The 19111-nt window shown below is 36.0% G+C and overlaps 2 protein-coding genes across 3 annotated transcripts in view; both read left to right on the top strand.

Annotated features, from left to right (window-relative positions):
* The first annotated feature begins 523 nt into the window (after positions 1-523).
* The window catches only part of LOC141083673 (protocadherin gamma-B1-like), a 36760-nt gene continuing 18172 nt past the window's right edge, over positions 524-19111 (top strand). Inside the window, exon 1 of one of the 2 annotated variants that reach the window (XM_073568055.1) lies at positions 524-3095. In XM_073568055.1, the coding sequence (XP_073424156.1) occupies positions 630-3095 (2466 nt within the window). In that variant the 5' untranslated portion in view covers positions 524-629. Of the gene's footprint in view, positions 3096-16181; positions 18805-19111 lie in introns of those variants that run through there. The other variant, XM_073568056.1, reaches the window with a different exon arrangement.
* On the top strand, positions 6849-9523 carry LOC141083695 (protocadherin gamma-B1-like). Its single transcript, XM_073568090.1, is given in 4 exon segments — positions 6849-7731; positions 7734-8280; positions 8283-9400; positions 9488-9523. Coding segments are annotated over 4 exon segments (2508 nt in total). The 5' UTR covers positions 6849-6924.

Genomic DNA, 19111 nt, shown 5'->3' with positions numbered 1-19111 from the left:
AATATATTTTAGTGTTCCTTATTTTTAAAGTTGATATACCTTCACATATGTTTTTAACAGATTTCTTAACTGATGCCATTCCTTAACTCTCCTTCACCTATAGGCTAATGTCTTCAAAAATGGTGTGACGAATGCCTAGGCAATCTTTCCTATTTCCTGGTTGAATTTATTTTACATACTGCACATTCTCCTTCCATTGTGCTATATGAATATGTAACAGCAATATGTCTATTTGGTTCCTGAACGTTTTATGAAAACTGTTTCATGAATGCTGAACGCAACAGCAATAAAGTGTTAAACTAGAGAAAACTTTAAAAGTGATAAAAGTTTTTGAAATAAAAATATAAGGTGCAAAAAATAAAATATTCAGATAATTTCAAGCTTTAAAACATAATCTTACTGTCTTGCAATTCCGTGTTTTCACCTCTGAGCGTCGCTGTTTAACCATTAAGGAGAAAAATTTAGAACCAGAAATCCACTGGTATTTTCCTTTGTCACACACATTGCTGATCTGAAGAAAGAACTACAGACATTTTCTGGATTCTCCTGGACATAGAGTTAAGGATGCATATATAATAAACAGACAATTACAGAAATCTTAACATTTTTCTATTTAACATTGACATTGGATGACAAAGTCTTACTGGATATCTTATGGAATGTTATTTCTGAAGATGGACAAGATGGAGCCTTCTATACAGGTCTGCACAGGAATGAGATGGCAAGTAATATATATCCTATATTCTTATCTTCATTATTCAGTATATGCTCAGATTCATTATTCCATTGCAGAAGAAATGAGGAAAGACTCTGTTATAGCAAATATTGCAGATGACCTTGGATTAGACATGAAGCAGCTCTCATCTAGAAAGCTAAGGATTGTATCCAAAGCTGCAGAGAAATATTTTTATGTCAAGCTAGAAAATGGAAATCTACATACAAGGGACAGGATAGACAGAGAGACATTGTGTGGAAGAGCTGCTTCTTGTTCCATAACCTTTGATGCTGTTGTTGAAAACCCATTAAATATTTTTAAGATTAAAGTTGACCTTCAGGATATTAATGATAATGCCCCACACTTTTTTAATGATAAAATTGCTTTGGAAATAATTGAATTCACATTGCCAGGAGCAAGATTTGCTTTACAAAGTGCAGAAGATCCAGACATTGGTAGTAATTCAGTGCAGACATACAAGCTCAGTGACAATCAGTATTTTACTCTCACTGAGAATATCAGAACAGATGGGAGTAAACATCCAGAGCTTGTCCTGGAGAAACCATTAGATCGAGAGATACAAGATATTCATGAATTAATACTAACAGCCTTGGATGGAGGAAATCCTATCAGGTCTGGTACAACGTTATTAAAAGTTATTGTTATAGATGGTAATGACAATGCTCCTGTATTCACTCAGGACATGTATAAAGTCAGCCTAAAAGAAAATAGTCCAGTTAATTCTACAGTGATCATGTTAAATGCCACAGACAATGATGAAGGGATCAATGCACAGATCACATATTCTTTTATTAAAACATCTTTAAACATCCATCATGCAGGAATATTTAGTATTAATAAAACGACTGGTGAAATCAAGATAAATGGAAACATGGATTTTGAAGAAACTAAGGATTATGAAATGTCTGTACAGGCCAAGGATGGAGGAGGCCTTGTAGCTCATTGTAAGGTACTGGTAGATGTCTTAGATGTAAATGACAATGCTCCTGAGATATCCATCACCTCATTATCTTCTCCTATTCCTGAGGATTCTGCACCTGGTACAATAATCGCTCTGATTGAGGTTCACGACCAAGATTCTGGAGATAATGCAGATATTCACTGCCAAATTCTTGAAGATGTTCCTTTTAATTTATTATCATTGGAAAATTACTATAAAATTGTTTTAAAAATGGCTGTTGACAGAGAAAAAACTTTTTTTTTCAACATTACTATTATAGCTACAGATAGAGGGTCTCCACCTCTTTCCAACACACAATTTCTTAGATTGGATATATCAGATATCAATGACAACCCACCCATATTTTCTAAATCTGCTTATGTGGCTTATGTGCCAGAGAACAATTTACCAGGAGCTTCAATATTCATTATAAAAGCCTCAGATTCTGACACTGGAGAAAATGCTAAAATTATTTACTCAATTGCCAGCACCATTACAGAAACTCCATCAATTGCGTCTTATTTCTCCATCAATATAGAGACTGGAGTTCTCTATGCTCAAAGATCATTTGATTATGAGCAGAACAAGGAGTTTATAATAGAAGTCACAGCCTCAGACAATGGATCCCCCTCTCTGAGCAGCAATGTTACATTATTTATCCATATAGTGGACCAGAATGATAATGCACCAAAGATCTTATACCCATCACCAGATACTGGTGGGTCAGTTGCATTTGAGATGGTTCCTTTTGTTTCAGAGCCTGGTTCTTTAATAACTAAAGTGGTGGCAGTGGATGCCGACTCTGGACACAGTTCCTGGCTCTCTTATCATTTTATACCAGTGTCAGACCAAAATCATTTTGTGATAAGTGAGTATACAGGTGAGATCAGAACATCACGTATCTTTCAGGAAAAGGACACATTGAATTTCAAGGTTGTAGTGATGGTAAAGGACAATGGATATCCCGCTCTCTCTACTACAACCACCTTAAGTCTTATTATTGCAGATGACTTTCAGCAGGTTGTTCCTAAGCTCAGCAGCAAGCTGAAAGATGAAGAAACTCAAAACAACTTACAATTCTACTTAGTGATTGGACTTTCACTCATTTCTTTGCTCTTTATAACAACTGTGATGTTGGCAATTATATCCAAATGTAAGCAGCCAAAACCATTACCAGCCTTCTCTTCACTCACTACAAATCTGTATCCTCCAATTGATCCCAGAAAATTCTCCATATATAGTGAAGGATCGTTACCTTTACCATACTCATATAATATGTGTGTGGCACTAGATCCTGCTGAGGGTGACTTTACTTACATGAATCCTAGTGGAAATGTTCCTGTGGAAAACCTGATTGATGCTGATAATACAGAAGTGGGAACTGAAACTGTCAAAGAAGCTTCTCTGAGCACAGAACAGGTAAGATGTTGCAATCTACTGGCAGTTTTATGAATTTCTATAATTACAACCTTACTAATTGAGTCATTTACTTAATACAAGCAATTCAGCTTTGGTTAGAGCCATTCATTTGTTTCAGTGGTCCATTTTTTGGTAGATTTATAAATAACAATGAAAATTAATGAATTTTAATTATGATAAAAAATATTTAATAATAGTAAGATAATAATTTTAATAGCAGTTTCATCATGCAATAAGAGGTATTGTTCAGTTTAGAATGTCCATTTTCTTATATGCAAGTTGCCTCTTCAGAGAGGAAGAGGACTTGAACTCTATAGCGCCACCTGTTGGAAATAGCGATCCTACAAGTCACAATCGACCCTTTAATGAGTCTTGCAATACGACTTAGGATTAAAGCAAAATCAGAATCTCAATTTGTTGACACGGTGTTTTGGGCTATTGGCCCTCATCAGTGCAAAGTATGAGAACTGATTTGGCTAGGTGAGAGCTCTGGACTGGGGTCTAAGGAGTAAGGTTTCTCCTTGTGGAGAGTGACATACCAGCTCTGGCTTGTCAAGGTAAGGAAGCTTATTTGCCGTGCAATGCTCCTCTGGGAAACTTAATTATAATCTTGAGAAATAGAAAGTGTTTAAGTTTAAGGCTCTTCATCTCCTGACCAAAATGGAAAACTGGTGCAAGGTACTCCTTCTTTTTGAACTTGTTTATCTACTGTACATTACTCAATCTATTAAATGAAATAGACAATGTACAATGTTTAATTTTACCTATCAGCTGCAGGAAAAATGAACTCTTAGTGACAGATAAGTTTCAGGCAAAGCTTTAAGTCCGTTTGAAGCATCTTTTGGGATTTCTATATCTTTACAGCTCCTTACATTGTATTAAAAATGTTGCACGCTGATTAGTTTTCCCCACCTTTGCTCATTTCTACCAACCAACTTAGAAAAAAGAGAATTTGTACAAACTACAAAATATTCAACCAATGTTGTTAAGACTTTTTGATGCCAAAAATTGTTAAAGTTGGGATGATAAATAACCCCACATTGTTTCATGTATTGAGATGTCAATTTTGATTTTATAAAATGATGCAATGTACAATTGTATTCATTATGCCGTGTGATAAAAATTTTCTGTTTAAAAATCATATATTTTGCATGCATCAGCATCTTCATTTGGACACAAGACCCTAAGAAATGGCTGTGATGCAGATTTATGTTTTGGTTAAAAACTTTATTTTGACTAATAATGGCAAACTTCAATTATCATAAATGATGTTATGTTTGTTATTTATGTTTGTTCCTCACTACGAGCTTCATTGTACATATCCAGTAGGAACTGTATTTGCTACGCAATGCAAAGAAAAAATTGCAGCTCAGCTTTTATATTTTTAGAGAAGTTTTAGATTTTGAATATGAGCCATTATTGATTTCCATGTGCAATAAGGCCACATTTAATTTTATACATCAAGCCCTAAGCGTCTGCTGTTCAATTGTATGTTACATTCAAAGTACATAAGGAAATTTTCTAAGCCCAGCCCATTCTTTCCTGGTTGTCCTGTTTGTAAAAAAGGTGCAATAATATCATTACTCATAATTAATAATAAATGACATATTTAAATTGTTTAAAACATAAGAAAAAATATCAAAGGTAAAGAAAAAACAAGATTAATGTATATGAGTATATAAATGGCTCCTGCAAAGAAAAATGATTTAGCAAATTGTTCCTTAAAAAACAATTAGTCACTAGAGAAACCAATCTTATTCTAGAGTTCTTTATTATTAAAGCTGTAAATTTGTGGCAAAGCCGGCAGTATCTTAGCGGTTGGTCACAATTGTAACAGTTGATTTCTTAAAAAAGACTGATTTCTTAAATTTATGCTTATATAAATGTTGAATGAATATATGTCAAGGAGTGCATGTCTGCATCAAGAGCCAGGCAAATGTTATCATGTGTATGGTCTTAAAACAGCACAGAACAAAGCAGAAAACAATAATCAACTCCTACAAAACAATTTCTCAAAAACAAAATAATTAGGAGTCATCCAGCGACCCACAAACACTTCCCTTGTGTCCACAATTGTCAATAGCAGGAGGTGGCACTTATGGAGATGGTGCAAGATAACCCAGGGGCACTCCTGTAGACAAGGTGTCTAGGTGCAGGTTTAGGAATGCCTGTGATTTTCTTGCAATTTCAAGCAATTAGATACACATGTGAACTTGTAAATGTAACACTTTACTGAAGCAGAAAACAGGTTACAGTCTGTTTATTAAATGTAAATTGGTGGTAGTTCACAGTATAGGTTAAACTGTATATTGTAATATGAAAGTAGGTGTCTTTTCCTTATGATATAAGCAGGTTTATGGCCTCTCATGGTGGCTGGTGCACATTCCTTTTCACATGGTAGTCGAGTAAATACTATGCACAGTCCATGTAATGCTACATTGATTAAGTGACCTTCATGGGTACATTGATGAAGGGACCTTCATGGCTTTGCTCTCTGTAGTGAAACACTAGTAATTTGGAAGTACTCACCATTTTGATACTTCTGTTACCTATTAAGGTGGTAGGTCTGCCAAAGTTTGTGTCATGGAAGACATGTGGACCTGGCTCCGGCTGGAAGCACATAGGAAGACCAATATGAAGAAGAGCATTTTTCCAGCCTTATCTCTCCTGACTGTATAAGACTTCACACATTTGTGGAGAGGACTATGTGGAGAGTGATGTCTCCTCAGTATGGGCTACATTTGAGTCTGGAAGTAGTGGAGCTTCCTTGCTGTTCCTTATCTGGACTAAGCAGGAATTGTCTGGTTTGTGCCAACTCACAGAAAGTGTGTTAAAACTGAGCTGGGAAGCCCATACCAGCCATTAGCTTATTTTGAGATTAAACATCTAACTTTCATATGCATACACTGTCCAGTAGATGACAACAAAGTAGAATGCACATTCAATCTATTACATCTCCTAACTCACAGTGCCTAAAGTAATTCTGGCACACTGGAACAAATCCATTGCCGCACGACAACTGTTTGACTCAGCAGCAGTAGACCAGGTATGGGGATACCACACAGACATTATCACAGTGTATCAATATTTAGAGTAGCCTTACCGATTATTGCCTTGCCAAGAATTTGCCTTCTGGATGCCCCAATGGGCATTTTGTGTCTGTACACTCTCAAGGGTTTCCTCAGGTGGTCTATATGCAATAGCTAAATACACAAATAGCTCATCAGAGTCACAGACAGGCAAGGCCTTGTAAAGCACATGATTATTAAGGCTATTATAAATACTGATACAGATGGATGATGATCGAATACACCTAGATTTTATATTGCAAATTCTACACACATAATTAGATGAACTTTCATTATTGACTTTACAAGCATACACCACTCTTTCCAACTGTGCAGCAAAAATTTATAACAATGTCAACCAACCATTTAGGTTGATAGAAATTCAATGACTTTAACTAGCATTTCATAAAAACAAAGCATAAGTAATAATGAAACGACAAAAATATAAATAAGAAATTTGCTTACTTCATGTTTTTAAATAAAAAGTCATAATTAAAAAAAGTGTTTAAATTTTGAGTTTGAAAAACAAGTGAAAAACATTGCAATTCTGCATTTTCGCCTCTGAGCGCCGCTGTTTAACCAGTAAGAAGAAAAATGCAATACTAAAAATCCACTGGTATTTTCCTTTGTCACTCACATTGCTGATCTGCAGAAGAACCATGGACATTTGCTGGATTTTCTTGGATGTAGACTTAAGACTACAATATATAAATTGAACTACAGATATCATGAACATTGGTTTTGTTTAACATTAGCATTGGATGATCAAGTCTTATTGGATATTTTATGCAAAATCATCAGTGAGATTCGACAAGATGGAGCCTCCTATACAGGACTACACAGGAATCAGATGGCAAGTAATATATGTCTTACTTTCTTATTTACATTACTCAGTCTCTGGTCAAATTCATTATTACATTGAGGAAGAAATGAGGAAAGACTCTGTGATAGCAAATATTGCAGATGACCTTGGATTAGATAATAAGCAGCTCTCATCTAGAAAACTGAGGATTGTATCCAGATCAGCAGAGAAATATTTCTATGTAAATATGGATAATGGAAGCCTTTCTATAAAGGACAGGATAGACAGAGAGACATTGTGTGGTACGGAGGCTTCATGTTCCTTAACCTTTGATGCTGTGGTTGAAAATCCTTTCAATAATTTTAACATTAAAGTTGACATACAAGATATAAATGATAATTCTCCACAATTCTATCACAATTCAATTACTTTAGAAATAATTGAATTTACACCAGAAGGAGCAAGATTTTCTTTACAAAGTGCAGAAGATCCAGATATTGGTAGTAATTTAGTGCAGACATACAAGCTCAGTGATAATCAGTATTTTACTCTAACTGAGAATATCAGAATAGATGGAAGCAAATATCCAGAGCTTGTCCTGGAGAAACCATTAGACAGAGAGAAACAAGACAGTCATAAATTAGTACTAACAGCCTTGGATGGTGGAAATCCTATCAGGTCTGGAACAACATTATTAAAGATCATTGTTATAGATGTCAATGACAATGTTCCTACATTTGCACAAAATATGTATGTATGTATATATAAGTTGTCTTAAAGGAAAGCATCCCAATTAATTCTACAGTGATTATAATAAATGCTACAGACAATGATGAAGGGATCAATGCACAAATCACATATTCTTTTATTAAAACTTCTGGAAACATCCATCACACAGGAATATTTAGTATTAACCCAAATACTGGGGAAATCAAAATCAATCGAGTCTTAGATGTTGAAACAACAAAGAATTATGAATTATCTGTACAGGCCAAGGATGGAGGAGGCCTTCTAGCTCACTGTAAAGTACTTGTGGAAGTCATAGATGTGAATGACAATGCTCCTGAGATATCCATCATTTCATTGTCTTCTCCTATTCCTGAGGATTCTGCACCTGGAACTATGATCGCTCTGATTGAGGTTCACGACCAAGATTCTGGAAAAAATGCAGATGTTGACTGCCAAATTCTTGAAGATGTTCCTTTTAATTTATTATCATCACACACTTACTATAGACTTGTTTTAAGTGCTACTATAGACAGAGAGAAAACATCTTCTTATAATATCTCCATTATAGCTACAGATAGAGGATCTCCCCTCTTTCCAGCACACAATTTCTTAGTTTGGACATATCAGATGTCAATGACATCCCACCAATATTTTCTAAATCTGCTTATGTGGCTTATGTGCCAGAGAACAATTTGCCAGGAGCTTCAATATTCAGTATACAAGCCTCAGATCCTGACACTGGAAACAATGCTAGAATTATTTATTCAATTTCCAGCGCCATTACAGAAATGCCATCAATAACATCTTATCTCTCCATCAATATAGAGACTGGAGTTCTATATGCTCAAAGATCATTTGATTATGAGCAGAACAAGGAGTTTGTAATAGAAATCACAGCCTCAGACAATGGATACCCCTCTCTGAGCAGCAATGTCACGTTATTTATCCACATAGCAGACCAGAATGATAATGCACCAAAAATCTTATACCCATCAACAGATATTGGTGGGTCATCTGTATTTGAGCTGGTTCCTTTTGTTTCTGAGCCTGGTTCTTTAATAACTAAAGTGGTGGCAGTGGATGCAGACTCTGGATACAATTCCTGGCTCTCTTATCACTTTATACAGTTGTCAGACTTAACTCATTTTGTGATAAGTGAGTACACAGGTGAGATCAGAACATCACGTATCTTTCAAGAAAGAGATGTATTGAATTACAAGGTTGTAGTGATGGTGAAGGACAATGGACATCCCACTCTCTCTGCTACAACCACCTTAATTCTTATTATTGCAGACGACTTTCAACAGTTTGCTCCTAAGCTCAGCAACAAACTGAAAGATGAAGAAACTCAAAGCAGCTTACAATTCTACTTAGTGGTTGGACTTGCACTTATTTCTTTGCTGTTCATAATAACTGTAATGGTGGCAATTATATCCAAATGTAAGCAGCCAAAACCATTACCGGCCTTCTCTTCTTTCTCTACAAATCTGTATCCTCCAATTGATCCCAGGACCTTCTCCATGTATAGTGATGGATCGTTACCTTTACCATACTCATATAATATGTGTGTGGCACTAGATCCTGCTGAAGGTGACTTTACTTACATGAATCCTAGTGGAAATGTTCCTGTGGAAAATCTGATTGATGCTGATAATACAGAACAAGCAACTGAATGTCTCAAAGAAACTTTCCCAAATGCAGAACAGGTAAGATGTTTTCACTTTCTGCCTGTTGTATGCACATAAGGGTCTGTAATATGCAATTTTTGATTTCTAGAATTATTTGTCATTTAGGAACAACTTTGTCTGGAGCTAATCACTTGCTATTAGTCTACTTTCTATGAGTAAAATGAAAAATTTACAATTAATACTTACCGATAATTTACCTACGCCTGTATTTATCACAACATTTATGATTTATTAAAGGGTTTTCTATTCAAAGAAACATACTTTTATATATTCTACTGGCAGATTCATTGTTCAGGATCCTCATTTTTTTTTCAGAAAAGAAGGCCAATATAAACCATGATCTTTCTGGAAGACATGTACTGCCCTGATTACACGGACAATATATTGATTTGGATAGACTCTTTGTAGTAATTAAAGCATAATTTTTTATTTCATAAATCAAAAGTACACATGAAATTAATAAACTTTGTAATCTATCTTATCAGATAAATCTGTTTCTTTCTCTGCCAGAATTGATCAGTCATTATCAAAATTATCAATTTTTAGGTAAGATCTGCATTCAGAGAGACTCGCCCATCACTGAGAGAGGAGCTGCTACTGACAAAATTCTATGTAGATGTGAGAAGTGAGGAGCTAGAGACAGAGCTCCTCCTTCCTTCTCCCTCCCAGCCATCTACATAGAATCTAATCAGTACGAGCGGCCATCTCCTATCTCAGCAATGAGAGAGTCTGTCTTCACTAACAATAGATTTTATCTCAAAATTGAGAATCTTGATAATGACTGATTAATTTTGGCAGTTAAAAAGTTGATTTCATGATATATATTAAAAAATTGCTTATTTTTATGTGTTCTATTGATTTATGAAAATTCTTCCATGTGAAGCAGGAATGTAACTTTCTCAGCCAGCATTCTGTATGAACTACAGGAATTTGCTGAAATGTTCCAATAGAAAGATCATTTGTGTTCTGGTTATTGTAAGATGATCCCTAACAAATAGGAAATGGTAAAAATGGACAATTCCTTGAAAAATTCATGACGAGGGCAAACGCCGAAACACGCATCGGGGTGAACGCATCATTGGGACAGCTCATGGGTCTTCATTGCCACCTTCTTTGTAGGTATTCACCTTTTTGTTTGCACATGCCACTTTATATATACTGTTTATTCATATTGCACTAACGCTGAATACAACAGCAAGCACTATATTTGCATTTTCACTTTGGATATGTTATCATGCATTTAGTGGTTATATGTAGATAAATTGGGTATTTTTTACCTTTAATAATTGTGATTACTCTTTATAGATTATTCTCAGGGACCCTTTTTGCATAAGCACTTTATTTATTCTCCCTGTTTGTCATTCTACCTCAATATTTATTTTTTAGACTTTTGTATGAGGAACCACTTATCATTTGATTTTTTATTTATTTTGTACAGCATGTTACCTCATTGGCAGTTAGCTATAAATATACTTTTTTGCTGTAATTGACTTCATTTTTATCCAGCTCTTCCCATTGTATTGCATCCTTTTCTTGTTCCCTGAGCATTTGCTTTTCCTACCCTACCCCTACTTTCTGTATTAATAAAGATAAATATATTTTTAAACTTTGAGTTGTAAATTCAGCTATTTCCTTTCCTCTATTATTCATTTTTGCCTATATACTCAACAGCAGTTCCATGTTGCACCTTAGTTAGTATTGACTGGCATTGTTCCTTAATATATACAAAAATATATACTCTCTTTATGGTGTGCATTGTTTTTGAGTTTATAACTTGAAAAATATATGTACACATGGATCCTTAGCACAGCACTTCTTCTTAATTAAAACTGTTAGGGCAAGATCCTATGTAGCATTTCTGCTGTGATTCTTGATCTACAGACATACCTCATCAATATTCAAAGTGGAATTTACCATGGCAGATGTCTTTGCAAAAAAATAGTACTTTATGATAGGGTGTATTTGTAAGGGTGGAGGAGTCGTCCTGACTCTCTCTCTCTCTCTCTCTGAAGACTTCTTGTATTAATGTAATGCAAGAACCTGTATTATATGGGATTTTACATGTACTGCTCTCATCAGCAGTTTCTTAGCCTGTGGCAGGGTTAACAGTTAAGGCCCTTTTACATTTAGCGATGCACCAGCGATCCGACCAGCGATCCCACCCGGTCAGGATCGCTGGTGCATCGCTAAATGATCGCTAGTGAGCTTTCATACAGAAAGACCTCACAGCGATTCAGCAGCGACGCAGCGCACGATACTTACCATTCACACACAGCGATCCTGACGTCCTCCCGCCCGCCTCCACTCGTCGCTCGTCGTCACAGCAGGAAGTCTCAGCAGGAAGCGCCCGACGAGAAATGGAGCTGGACATTCTCGCGCGATCAGCGATGGACAGCGGGGGAGCCGGTCGCTGGTAAGTATCACACATAGCGATATCGCTAGCAATATCGCTATAACGTCACAAAACCAGTGACGTTTTAGCGATATTGCTAGCGATATCGCTTAGTGTAAAACCCCCTTTAGTGTTAGCCCAGGTGGGGAGGAGTTATATGGACATTTCAGGAAGCTAGTTCTTTGTTTCTAGCAGTTATTGAAGAAACTCTGAAGAGATTATAAGTATTGTTGACCAGTTGGCGAGTGTTGACCAGTGTGTAGTGACTAAGGAGTCAAAGTGTTAAAATTCAGAACAGTGTTTCAGATCATGCTTACCATCTAAAAAACCTACAAGCAAAATACACATCAGTAGGAGAAAAAACGCAGTATCCAATAATATTAGGTAAAAAAGTACAAATTTTATTTAGAGAATCATAAGGTGAATAAATAAAATATGACACTAAAACAAGACAAGTACCAAGAACAATATAGTCACATGCAAACCAATTATACAAACAGCATATATATATATACTGTATATATATATATAGAAAGAGTTTGCAGTTAATCACAAGGCAAGCTGTGAGAGATAATTAGGCACACAAGACCCAAAGGTGAATGTAACATTGGTAGATGTCTGCCAAAACTCAAGTGTCTGGTGAACAAATAGAAGCACAGCTTACCAAATAGGGTATGCACAGACCCAAAGCCCAGATGGCAGGAAACCCAGATGTGCATTTTGCATCCACACAGGCTGCTTTGTCAAGGGGATGTGAGGGGATACCGTGGTAAGGACATTAAGAAGCCATGGAAACCAGTCACATGGCGTATCACTTGATCAAAGTTAGCTAATGAAGAGCAGCGCTATTGGAACATGCACAGTACGCCCGATTATTCCCAACATGGAGGGCACAGGACGTCAAGCATCACTGCGCACATGCAGGGAGATGGAAGTCCCCGAGCATGCACAGGAGGCAAAGAGACACCCGACCCATGTGGGACATCAAGGGCAAGCACCACGCATGTGCACGGCCATAAGAAAAGATATAATAATGATGTTCATAACATATATGGAGCAAAGAAAAGCATGTAGCAGCACACAGTATGAAATTTAGTAATAGAACAAACATATCATAAAATATTACATCCAGAGTATATGTAGATCTGGCTGCAGTGATGTCATAAAAAGTTGCTGCAATACAAGGAGCTGGCAAAGATGATGAAAGGTTGTCTATGTAAATGTACACTTGACCACAGACAATTCCAAAGGGATTAATTTTACTAAACAATGAACAATAAAAAGTATTAAAAGAAGGTGAAAAAGAACAATTAAAAACAAGGCCATCAGGAATCAGGGAATATATGATGGATGCAACAACGGTGACCTAAAATATCACTACTTATAGGAATGAGGCAAAACTAAAGGACTCATTTAGGCCTTTAGGGACCATAGTGTCCAAGGTCTCAATCCACTTTGTTTCTGTTTGAGCTAGGAGTTTTTTATAATTACCCCTTCAGATTCCCAAGTGAATAATATCATTCCCCTTACTTTAAGTGTCCTAGCGTTGCAGTCATGATATGCCTTAAAGTGACGGGATAGTTTTGAGGTCAGAGAGGTTGGCCACTATACTGGTCACACAAATGTTCCGCACATGCTCATGCACTCTTATGCATAATTCCCTGGAAGTAAGACCAACGTATATCATGGAGCGCCCACATGTTGTGTAATAGATCACATTGGTGCTACCACATGATATACATTGTCTAATTTTAAATTATCTTAAACCATCAGATGACTGAAAGGTAGAGCAGCACAGGACATTTGGGCAGGCAAGACAGTGGCCTCAGGGAATAGATCCAGGAACCAGACCTCTAGTACCAAATGTATTGGGCATGAATATAATGGCTTTTAACCAATTAATCATTAATATTTTTAGACCTTCTAGAGGTCATAGATGGGAAACAGCCTATAGATGGACCCAGGAGGGCTCAGCACAAAGAACAGCCCATATTACTAAGAACCCTATGTTATTTAAATGCACTTTTGCTTTTTACTTATTTAGTTGTAGCAGGGTTTTCGTTTGTTTTGCTTCTTGTAGGTTTTTTCAATGTTTTATGGCCAAAATGAACATGCATGTGTTTATATGCTGCATGTATAGCAACTTTAACTATGCTCAATTTTTGTGTATGTTTTCTTTGTGTTTTTTGCATTCTGCACAAGTTAGAGTGTGGCCTCACCCTCTTGAGCTATAAATCACATTTAAACGCTAACCCAGGCTTGTGTCCTTAGGTCTGGACCTGGTCCTTTTGTCTGCCCTTATTCACACACTGAGGTCAACTTTGACACATGGTAAGGTTTTAATATTAGACAGTGTAGGACCGTCTCGATCAGGATCACCTTGGCAATGATGAGATGCCTGTCATGCTTTTTTTGATAAAAAATCATTTTACTAAGAACCTTGTGTTATTTAAATGCACATTTGCTTTTTACTTATTTAGTTATAGCAGGGTTTTTGTTTATTTTGCTTCTTGTAGGTTTTTTCAATGCTTTATGGCCAGTGAACATGTATGTATATCAACTGCATGTATATCAACTTTAACTAAGCTTAATTTTTGTGTGTTCATGCTTACTACCTGCAATGCTGGACTGCAGAGACAGTTAGGAAGTGACAGTGACACACATTGACCTGTGTGACTCTTATTCTAATAAGAAAGTTAATTCATCAACAGTGATTACCTGCTATAGCATAAAAAAACTTGACAGTGGTGTAATGATTAGACAGCTGGAAGTAGTGGGCTACAGCAGAAACTAGTCCTGGAGGGCTATAGAGGTCTTTTCTGACCTGGAAAGACCACAGGGTGCAGAACCATAGTGGAAGATATTATCTGTGGGACTTTAGTGCTATGAAGCTCTTAGAAGTAATACTTTGTCTCTCTGGAACTGTACCTAAACATTGTTGCATAGTTTGCTATGAAACTAAAGTATGAGTCTCTACCTTATGCAGAAGAATATTCAAAGAAAGATATGTTGCTTATCAAATGTTGAACATTTGGTCCAGGAATTCTAATAAAGACAAATTGAGCTTTTAAAAACATTTTTGGCCACCCATAGTCAATGTGTGAATTTAAAGTCCTCATAGCATCATACCACTTGTGTCCAGAAAATGGGTAATCATAAAACCACTACAAAGCACTCACACACTCAGGGGTACAGTAACAAGGTGTTGAGGATGGCAATGCAAACCTCGCAACCACCATCGAGTCATGTCCCTTACACATTGTAATGGGTGAAATGCACAATATCAATGACATCACCAGCATAAATTGTTCTGCTTTTGATTTGAAATGCAAAACATTGGTCACTTGGTGCTGCATATATTTTGATATAGATACTGTAAAACACAGTACCCTTATACTGACTTTTGTAGCAAGGCTACAAAGACCTAGTTTTCTCTAAGTAGATTATAATACAAATCAATTTAAAGAAAGTGCACATTGCACTGGATTAAAAGCAATTGCTTCCTTTACACAATTGATTCATTGATTGATGTTAAAATTTCCAAGGATAATGTTCTATTTTTTGAGGTACTGTAGGTCCTTACCTAAAGAATTGATATTATTGAGAGTCTATAGGATAGTACTTTTAATGTTCTATTTTTTGAGGTACTGTAGGTCCTTACCTAAAGAACTGATATTATTGAGAGTCTATAGGATAGTACTTTTGTGAGATATTATCGATGTAGAAAACTGCAGAGAATATTATTTTATAGCTTCATACACTCGATTTTTGGAAAAATAAATATTTTCAAAAAACATCATAAATTTACAAATTAAAGAGGGATAAGTTGTAGAATTTTGTGGCGTTCAGTCATCATACTTACTATCTTTACTACCGCTCGTAAGATATATATTCTGGGCTTAATTTATTAAAACTGACCAATAAACAAATTTTCTTGTGACTTACAGCAAAAAGTAAAAGCTTAGCTTTCATTATTCCAGAACACGTTGAGACATGGAATCCGGTCTTTGATTCTTACTGCGTTGCTGTCAGTTATGTCTCTTCTTTCTCTTTTATTCCCTGGTTGAATTTATACCAACTATATCAACTATATTTTGGAAATTTGCAACTATAATAATCTTTTACACATCCAAAGTTATATTTTGATGTTCTTTTAAAGAAAGAACTTTTCAGGGCTGTTTATTCCTGCTTTAATAAAACTGAACATATTGACAGTTAAATCATGAAATACAGATAATTAAAAAATACTTACTTTATAATTTTAAGATGTAAAGAGCATTTAAAATAAATGTTTTGAAATGTTTAAATTTACACCTCATAACGTAGTTGAAAGACACTGCAATTCTATATTTTCACCTCTGAGCGCCGCTGTTTAACCATAAAGGAAAAAAATGCAAAACTAGAAATCCATGGGAGTTTTCCTTTGTCAGACACATTGCTTATCTGCAGAAGGAACTATAGACATTTTCTGGATTCTCCTGGATACAAAGCTAAGGATACAATTTGAAAAGACAATTACAGAAATCATAAACATTTTTCTGTTTAATATTTGCATTGGATGATAAAGTATTTCTGGATATTTTATGGAAAATAAGGAAAATAATCACTGAGGATGGACAAGATGGAGCCTCCTATACAGGACTGCACAGGAATGAGATGGCAAGTAACATATGTATTATTTTTGTATCTTTGTTATTCAGTCTCCGCTCAGATTCATTATTCCATTGTAGAAGAAATGAGGAAAGACTCTGTTATCGCAGATATTGCAGATGACCTTGGATTAGATAATAAGCAGCTCTCATCTAGAAAACTAAGGATTTTATCCAGATCAGCAGAGAAATATTTCTACATAGATCTTCATAATGGAAATCTGTATGTAAAGGACAGACTAGATAGAGAGGCATTATGTGGTACGGAGGCTTCATGTTCGTTAACCTTTGATGCTGTGGTTGAAAATCCTTTCAATAATTTTAACATTAGAGTTGACATTCAGGATATAAATGATCATTCTCCACAATTCTATCATACAACAATTACTTTGGAAATAATCGAATTTACATCAGAAGGATCAAGGTTTGCTTTACAAAATGCAGAAGATCCAGATTTTGGTAGTAATTCAGTGCAGACATACAAGCTCAGTGATAATCAGTATTTTACACTCACTGAGGATATCAGAACAGATGGAAGTAAGTATCCAGAGCTTGTCCTGGAGAAACCATTAGATAGAGAGAAACAAAACATTCACAGATTAATACTAACAGCCTTGGATGGAGGAAATCCTATCAGGTCTGGTACAACATTATTAAAAGTTGTTGTTATAGATGCCAATGATAATGCCCCTATATTTGCACAAAAAATGTATAAAGTCAACTTAAAGGAAAACATCCCAGTTAATTCAACAGTGATCATGTTAAATGCTACAGACAATGATGAAGGGATCAATGCTCAAATCACATATTCTTTTATTAAGACATCTGGAAACATCCATCACACAGGAATATTCAGCATCAACCCAACTACAGGTGAAATCAAGATCAATGACAACTTAGATGTTGAAGTAACAAAGAATTATGAATTGTCTGTACAGGCCAAGGATGGAGGCGGCCTTGTAGCTCATTGTAAAGTTCTGGTAGAAGTCATAGATGTAAATGACAATGCTCCTGAGATATCTATAACATCATTATCTTCTCCTATTCCTGAGGATTCTGCATCCGGAACAATGATCGCTCTGATTGAAGTTCATGACCAAGATTCTGGAGATAATGCAGATGTTGACTGCCGAATCCTTGAAGATGTTCCCTTTAATTTATTATCATCAAACACTTACTATAGACTTGTTTTAAGTGCTGCCATAGACAGAGAGAAAACATCTTCTTATAATATCACTATAATAGCTACAGATAGAGGATCTCCACCTCTTTCCAGTACACGAGTTCTCACATTGGATGTATCAGATGTCAATGATAACCCACCAACATTTTCTAAATCTACTTATTCAGCTTATTTGCCAGAGAACAATTTACCAGGAGCTTCAATATTCAGTATACAAGCCTCAGATCCTGACACTGGAGACAATGCTAAAATAATTTACTCAATTTCCCGCACCATTACGGAAGCACCATCAATGACATCTTATCTCTCCATCAATGTAGAGACTGGAGTTCTTTATGCTCAAAGGTCATTTGATTATGAGCAGAACAAGGAGTTTATAATAGGAGTCACAGCCTCAGACAATGGATCCCCCTCTCTGAGCAACAATGTTACTTTATTTATCCTTATAGTGGACCAGAATGATAATGCACCAAAGATCTTATACCCTTCACCAGATATTGGTGGGACATCTGTGTTTGAGATGGTTCCTTTTGTTTCTGAGCCTGGTTCTTTAATAACTAAAGTGGTGGCAGTGGATGCAGACTCTGGACACAATTCCTGGCTCTCTTATCACTTTATACAGTTGTCAGACTCAACTCATTTTGTTATAGGTGAGTACACAGGTGAGATCAGAACATCACGTATCTTTCAAGAAAAGGACATATTGAATTATAAGGTTGTGGTAGTGGTGAAGGACAATGGTCACCCCTCTCTGTCTTCTTCAACCACATTAAGTCTTATTATAGCAGATGACTTTCAGCAGATTGTTCCTAACCTCAGCAACAAACTGAAAGAAGAAACTCAAAGCAACTTACAATTCTACTTAGTGGTTGGACTTGCACTTATTTCTCTGCTGTTTATAGTAACTGTGATGGTGGCAATTATATCCAAATGTAAGCAGCCTAAACCATTACCGGCCTTCTCTTCTCTCACTACAAATCTGTATCCTCCAATTGATCCCAGGACCTTCTCCATGTATAGTGATGGATCGTTACCTTTACCATACCCATATAACATGTGTGTGGCACTGGATCCTACTGAGGGTGACTTCACTTACATGAATTCTAGTGGAAGTGTTCCTGTGGAAAACCTGATTGATGCTGATAATACAGAAGAAGGAACTGAATGTCTCAAGGAAGCTTCCCTAAGTGCAGAACAGGTAAGATGTTTTCACTTTCTGCCTGTTATATAAGGGTCTATAATATGCACTTTGTAATTTCTATAATGATTTTTACTTCAGAAAGAACTCTGTCTGCAGCTAATTATTTGCTATTAGGTCATTCTTTCTAAGAATAAAATGGAAAATGAACCATAAAAACTTTCTGATAGTTTACCTGTCTGTAATTATTACAACATTGATAATTTAATAACTTAGTCTTTGAAACATATTTTTATATACCCTACTGGTGGATTCCTTGTTCAGAATCTTCATCTTTTGTCCAGAAGAGAAGGCAGATATAAATCAC

The sequence above is a fragment of the Dendrobates tinctorius genome, unplaced genomic scaffold, assembly GCF_039654945.1.
Source record: "Dendrobates tinctorius isolate UK_male_01 unplaced genomic scaffold, ASM3965494v1 ptg000020l, whole genome shotgun sequence".
Classification (NCBI taxonomy): Eukaryota; Metazoa; Chordata; class Amphibia; order Anura; family Dendrobatidae; genus Dendrobates; species Dendrobates tinctorius.
Note: the sequence above shows the minus strand (reverse complement) of the source record. Positions and strands in the feature narration are given on the sequence as shown.